Below are 7,568 nucleotides of genomic sequence, written 5' to 3'. Positions count from 1 at the left end.
AAAATAATAAAATGAATGATGAAGGTAAAAAAAAAAGGCTATTATATATCCATTATAGGAAATCCGCTCTCAGCAAGAAAAACAGTCCCCCAAGGAGTGTCCCTTGAGTACCAGCCATGCGAGGATGCGGTAAAACCAGCGTCTCTTAGAACTGTTGCACTGTTTGTAGCTTTAAAGCACACGGATTGGAACTTGGAAGTGCTCCCAAACGAGGCCGTCTTTTCCACATCGCATCATGGTTTCACTTGGTGCCAAAGGATCGATGTGACTTAAACCTCCTCTTTATTTTTTTTCTCTAGGTGGGAAAAGCTTTCGTAGCAAATACTGGGGTGGATGTGAAATGAACTCTCTCTGGTGGCGCTTGGGAGCGAGTGCAAGTCTCAGAAACGTTCAGGAAGTCCAAGGTCTAAAATTTCGGCCCTTCCTTTTGAAAATTAGACTGTGTGGTATGAGTGGATGAGAAGAAGAGAAGAAGCTTGGAGTCAGTGATTAGAGAAGAGTGGTGGTGTTGCTGGTTTGGGTTTCATCCATGGCTGCACGCTATGGTCGACCAACTGGTTGGGCAGAGGAGGGGAAGCGTAGCACCTTCCCCACTCCAAGCAAGGGCTCTTTGCTGCGCCCCCGGCCTTCCAGCTCGGCTCCTCCGTTTCTAGGCCAGGGGTCCTTCTACCCTTCCTCGTCTGAGGATGAGAGAGCCATAACTCTAAGAATCCATAGCCAGGCTGAGAAGAGGCGCAGAGAGAGGATTAACTCACATCTATCTACTCTTAGGCGTATGATCCCCAACTCCAACAAGGTACTCTCTCTCTCTCTCTCTCTCTCTCTCTGAGACACAAACACACACACACACACACACAGAGACACACACACACACACCTTTTGGTGTCTACTAGCCACTGACTAGCTTAGCATGAACAAATTGTTACCGTTTGAGGCCATTTAGAACCTTGCTTTTTGCCAGCAAGATTACTATCATAATGTCATTACAAGGCTTTTAACATGGACTCTCGCAAATAGGATTCACCGAATTTGTTACGCCACTGTCATGTGCAAACACTCTGCTGTTCCGGAATTTCCCTTGGCCAGATCTTTCTAGGTTAGCTTGCTCTAAGTTAGCTGGCTCATATGACCCAATATGAATCCATTACCGTGTCTATTGAGCTCAGCGTGCTAATTTTGGGTCCAAACGAGCACTCCACAGTTCATGAATTGTCTTGCGTAAGTAAGAGTGTCTAAGTTCAGTCCGTATTCTGATCTGCTTGCAGAGGGAATCTTTTGGGCCAAACCAGCTTGGGATGCTGGTTTATTCAAACCTCCTAAACCCGTTAAAGGTCAGAAAGATAAGTCCAAATCATGATGCATCCCGTCAAGTCAGGTCTGAGTAGGATTTAGCTTATCCTCTGGAAACAAGTTTATTTTCTTGGCAAAGAAGCAAATGCCTTTGTTGTTTTCCTAAGATTCGATCCTCACGCAAACAGTAATAATGTTGATATTAAATTCATTGCTAATGGACTAAGTTGTCACTTACTGTTCGGTTCTGTAGATCTAACAGTATCTTGGAAATTTTTATGATATATGCTTGGTTAAGTGGGTCATATTCAACTAAGTCTTCTTTTCTGCAAATAATTTAGCTGTGCAAAGGATAGGAGAGAATCAGTTTTTTGAATGCAGAATCAGAATTAAAAGTGGTATAGTTTGGTATGAGGGGACGAATCAGAAAGTCTGATTAGGCCGTGGTTTAAATAAGTCCTAGCAGACAGGAAATAAAATTAATTCATTAAGATCACATGACAGCAAAATTTGGAGTTTTTTGACAAAGTAATCTAACCTATAAGATTAGACTTTATGTGCATGTGAGCAGACTTCAAGACTTTTTGATTCTTGGCATCGTTTCTATTTTTAATTTTTAAGAATGCAACTCCAATAATTGACATAAAAAAATATATTTGGTACTATGGTTTTTATTTTTATTTTTTTATTTTTTAAAATTTTTAGAAAGAGGGAAAAAAGATAATTTTATTTCTCTTAATAAGAAATTTATATGTTTTAGCACCCTCATCGGCGCCACCCTAATTGTTGCTACCTATCATTGTCTTTACCACAAACAAATCAACGCCACCATGTTGCCTCTACCACAAACAAATCGACGCTATCAATGCTATTATCATCTCCACCATTGCCACCTCCGCCATGACCATCGCTACTACCATCGCCATTGTTATTCTATTATTGCCACAACCACAACCATCACTTCCACCACATTGTTGTCACCACTACAATCTCTGTACCACCATCATCACCGCTACTGCCACTTTATTCATGTCCTATTGCTTTTGTCATCGCCCCCATATCGCTAGCATCTCCCCACCATCGTCACCACTGTCTCTAGGTTTTCACTATCTCTATTTCCACTATCACCGCCTTGGCCGCCTTCATCGTGCTCACGATTGGCCTTTTTTTTTACGAAGCCATCACCACTACTTATATGGCCTCCACTATCTTCACCATCACTACCATCGCTTTGACGACCATCATTCGTAAATTTTTTTTTCTCCGCAAAGTGATTGTCCCGACTGTGCTTCGCACTTAATTATCAACCCAAACTTTTTTTTCGTTGTACTAACCAATAGCCCCTTGTTATCTCATATAAAGTATAAAATTATGGTCATTAGTGTGGCATATCCGTCCCGATCAAATAACTTTATTTACATATGTATATGAATACATTTATATATATGTTTAAAAATAACATTTGAAATACCATCAATTGTTTTTAGAAAATGATGATAAAATATCTAAATTAAACACCTCCAAGGACTTACTACTTTACATCACTCAAGTGGAGGACGGGGTGAAGCATTATACCTTCTGTATCAAAGTAAATATGAAGGGACAATGTAAAACGCTGTAAATGGAAATATATGCTTCTTGCTCCTATATTGACATGACTCATTTAACTATCCATGGGCACCACAGAATTCACATACCAATTCTCTAGAGTTGGGATCCTCCGCGGTGCAAGTTTTGCGCCACGAAGAGCTTTACATGCCTGGATAACCACCATCATGTTATGCACCTCAGAAACCGTTGCTCATCTCAGAAATAGAGATAGAGAGCATCACATTGGATACTCAACATGGTGCTATATGATAAGAGCAACAATCATCTATTTTCAAGATGGATGATATAGCAGCTATGCATGAAATACGTACCATATAAAATCCAAACTCAATGCTTCTACTGTTTGACATGAGACTCCAAAGTCACCCCCACAATCGTGGCTCCAAATGTACTAGATAGATAAAAGAATGTTTGAATTATTTTGTATATTTTTTTTTTCTGAAAAAGTTCAAATTATACTGAAACTATTGGAGCTTGCCATTAGATCTTCCAATGAATGGTTGTTTATCATAGAATTCTTTGAGGCTGCTAAATGGACAGCGTCATCTAATCTCAAACTATGTGATTGCAGATGGACAAGGCATCTCTTCTAGGACGAGTGATCGAGCATGTAAAAGATCTGAAGAGAAAGGCAGTTGATGCTAGCACGATTTCGATGATCCCAACAGAAGCAAATGTGGTGACCGTGGAAAGTGATGCTGGCTATCAGAACACATTTTCTTTGAATGATGATAACCTCTACATAAAGGCTTCTCTTTGCTGCGACGACCGGCCAGACTTGTTTGCAGAGCTCATTGAAGCATTCCGTAGGCTGAGACTGAGGACGATTAGAGTAGACTCGTCATCTTTGGGGGGAAGAATTCGGAATGTCTTCCTGCTATGTCGGAAGGATAGCACCGGAAGTGTGTGCTTGAACTCTCTCAAGGAGTCCATTAAAGAAGCTTTGGACAGAGTAGCCTCCGTTGACATGGTTCCCTCCAATGCCTTTATAAGTAAGAGGCAGAGGCTTTTGCAACCACGATTCCCTTCCTCCAATATATCCTTATAGGATATATCCTGCATTTCGTTTGCTTGCTTGTTTCCTTGGTCATCATATTTTGTTAGAAAAGTTGCTTACTGAGAGTCATGAGAAGCGCTTTAGGCCAAAGATCATGTGTATGTGCATATATATAACTGCCTCTTTCTTAATTTCTCTGAATAATTCAAAGAAGACAGTGAGCTTGAAGCGAAAGTGCCAAATTTTCTGGAAGTTTAACAGTTTATCTTTAATATTGAATGTTTCTCAGCTAAAAATGTTTTTGCTTTTGGAAATATGGTGGATTCCTCATATCAGAAAAAATCATCCACCCTTAGAGAATCGACGATGCCATCGATTTATCTTTCATAAAACATTTATCTATGAAAGAAAAAGCAATGCTTGTTATCTATTTTCTTCCTGATTCTTCATGTGATTTGGTGTTACATTTGTAAATCTAAGCTTTTTCTTGTCATGCCAACTTCAATTCTTTTCATTGAATGCGATGTACTTAATGTATGATACTAGAACTTGAAAAGTGCTCTGGCTTCACATGTAAAACTGTTAATCATCTAGCAGAACCCTTTGTTTGTACTCCATACGCTCACCTGTATTCTTTCATATAGATAGATGTGTTGGTATTGATTTCCAGATATCCCTCACTATGTATAGATGCAATGATATTGATTTACTCATGGTAGAATCCAACTTATGAAATATATTCTTCCTTAAAACTTGTCATTTTGAAGGTCTACAGCTAAGGAAGGTAGTATCTGTGGGTCTTTCTTCTCTTCAAAGGCTTCAAAAGGAGCTAGCTGAGGCTAATAGGTGGTATGATGAGTTAAACAGAATGGAAGAGGCCAGGGCTAGAATTTGGAAGTTGTAAAAGAGGAGAACAGCAAAGGAATTGTGGAAATGGAATGGGATGGCCAGTATTTTTTTTTTTTTTTTTTTTGGCTAAGACGGATGTATCATACAGGCCGAGTGCGGATACAAACAAAAAAGTCAAAAAATAACACTTTTCGGAGCACACCGGGCAACTCCCTCTCCCCCAGCCAAATAGTATATCTGGAGTGATGATGGCTAGTGTGTTTAGTACTCCTAAGTTATAGAGGATTCCCCATGGATGGCCTAGATCAATTATGATATGGCTTGAGATGATATAATGGTTTTAATCTCCAAAAAAAGAAGGGTTTGAGGTAAGAGAGCTTTGGCTTGACGAGATGAAGGATGCAATATTTACTAATTTCTAGATGTTTCTGCTCATTAAAATGGCTAGGATGGTTATACATGGAAGAGAGAATATTGGGTTTATAAAAATGTTGGTTGGAAGAATTTCGGGAAACATTTGTAACCAATTAACAAGGAAAATATATCACTTGGATGGGAATGCAATAACTGTAAAATCACAAAGATGGTGTTGCAATGGAAGTAAAGGTTCATGTGATTAGTATGTATGTGTACTGCAAAACTTGAAATTTCCAAAACACCTACTTGCTTTATGTGAGTCAAACTAGAAGTCCTTGATTCTGCGCGGCCAAAAGAACTTAAGGAATCCCAACAATATGTGATGGGTATTTTTTTTTAAAAAAGAACTTTTAATTCAACTTGTAGGTAGTATATTTAAATTTCCAAAATGCCTCTATTAGATCTAGTCATTAAAAACTTATACCTACCTTTTAAATTGCTTTTAAATATCTAATTATTTGAATATTCTGTCTCCTCTGTTCTTTAATTAATTTGGGTGGGTTGGCACCCTTCCTTCTTTTCAATAATTTCATAATTTGGATAATTGTCTATTGTAGTTCTTGAAGAAAGTTACAAATAAACCTCGGATTAAGTTTTATGCTCCCGAACCATCAATGTTTTAAGAGTAGAGCCAATAACATGGTTATACCGAGTATAATTATTGTAATAAAAATAGTATTTCCAGCACAATGCCACTATTTATATCCATCTTTTCTTTTGATGAACGAAAGCACTCAGACTACAGTTATTCTAGAAATTGTGACCAAACAATTTAAATAATTATTCGTGGTATAACAAAACTATGAAAAAATATCCCTGAAATGTAAAGAACAAAGTTGGATCTGTCAAGAAGGTCCTCATAGTTAATGAAAAACAGACAAAAACATATATTAGAAACCTTTGCTCTTAGAACATTGGTTTTCGAATTTCTGAATCTAAATTATGAAATGTTTTATCTAATACGTACATACATTGATTCATAAGCATGAAACCAAGAACAATCAGAGGATTCCCCATTGGGTCGCAGAGGCGCGGATGAACGGCATCCTTTACCACACCAACGGGCAATGGAACTAAAGGCGCCTAGTTAACGGCGTGGCATGTTGGGGTGTTGAAATTTTTAGCTCCCTTCAAAAAGAAGAGATGATCCCACGGAATCTATAATGAATGGTTGTTGAGTCCAAGTTTGTGATGCAGGTGCGCCATACAATTTGCATGCCATTTTACAGGGTATTAAATGGCTGAATTTGGAAAAGTTATTAAAATGAAAGTTCTAGGTCTCTTTCTCTTTTTTCCAACAAGTCTAAGAACATTAAAATCAGCATTATGGTTGGAAAGTTATAGATATTTTAAGAGTCAGATGTCTTTTGATCTTTTAAATTCTCTAAGAGAATTTGATTTTAATTTTGATATCTTTTATTGTGTGAGTTACCTAATCAAGGTAACTTTTGACCTTTTATTTTCTGAGTTACCCGTATTAAAGCAACTCTTGACCTTTCATTTTCCTTTGTCTTTTTATGTTACCCATGACTTGCCTATAAATAGTAATGAATTGTAATGAGGAGGCATCCAGGTTTTGAATGAAAGTTATCTTCCTCCTTGCAAAGAAATTATTTTTATCTTTTTTCTCACTTTCATTGGATTGCAAATCGATCCAAGCGGTATCAGTTTGGATTGTATTTTTTTACCCTTGTTTCAACGGTAGAGGCGGCGAAAGGTTTAAAACCAATTGGTTATAATGCGTAAGTCCATTTTAAAACAATTACTATTTGGAGGTTGATGGGGACATCAGAGACCTTCATTCAGATGATTCTGAGCCCCTAGATTGTGTCAGACCCGGATTGGGTCTATTTGAATCCGAATCATTTTCTTTTATTGCATTATTTGCTTTTGTCTTAGTCAAATGAATTTGGTCAGTTGTTTTGTTATTAGACTAGTCAATTGGGTTTATGTAATTGGGTCAATTTAGTGTACCAATTTTGGTAAGGGTCCAAGTTTAGTCAGTGTCAATTAATTGATTTGATGAATTGATAACTTGACTTGGTCAAGATGTAAGATCTATATAAAGACCACCCCTCTCATGTATGAGGCAATTGATGGTTGAATGAAAAAATCTTAGTCTCCTTGTTCTTCTTCTTCGTTCTCCTCCTCTTCTCTTCTTCCTGCATTTCTATAACCTCTTCTTCCTTCTCCTTCCCTTCTTCTTCCTCTTTTTCTCTTTCTCTCTGTAGTGGTCCACCATCAAAGGTTCACTAACATAACCGGGCCAAGTGATTGTAATAAAACAATTCAAAAATTATTGACGGGAAGTGCTTTATGACGCTCGCCAAGAAGTTCATCCCATCCGATCACCTTGAAGCAGCACTTGAAATTATGGCGAGAAGAAGAAAGAGGAGAAAAAAAA

The 7,568-nt window shown here is 37.9% G+C and overlaps 1 protein-coding gene across 1 annotated transcript; it reads left to right on the top strand.

Annotated features, from left to right (window-relative positions):
* Positions 1–4,150, top strand: LOC103718111 (transcription factor bHLH51-like). The gene is made up of 2 exons (XM_039132423.1): positions 1–796; positions 3,473–4,150. Exons 1-2 carry the CDS (start codon positions 530–532, stop codon positions 3,947–3,949), a joined length of 744 nt encoding a protein of 247 aa, XP_038988351.1. The 5' UTR covers positions 1–529; the 3' UTR covers positions 3,950–4,150.
* Positions 4,151–7,568: the final 3,418 nt, after the last annotated feature.

Source organism: Phoenix dactylifera, chromosome 12, assembly GCF_009389715.1.
Source record: "Phoenix dactylifera cultivar Barhee BC4 chromosome 12, palm_55x_up_171113_PBpolish2nd_filt_p, whole genome shotgun sequence".
Lineage (NCBI taxonomy): Eukaryota > Viridiplantae > Streptophyta > Magnoliopsida > Arecales > Arecaceae > Phoenix > Phoenix dactylifera.
This window is presented reverse-complemented; position numbering and strand designations above follow the sequence as displayed.

Bases quoted from the DNA above. Each gene is read 5' to 3' on its own strand.
- LOC103718111 (XM_039132423.1), top strand. From the start codon at position 530: ATGGCTGCACGCTATGGTCGACCAACTGGTTGGGCAGAGGAGGGGAAG. The intron at 797-3,472 runs GTACTCTCTCTC...ATGTGATTGCAG, and splicing joins TGATCCCCAACTCCAACAAG to ATGGACAAGGCATCTCTTCT.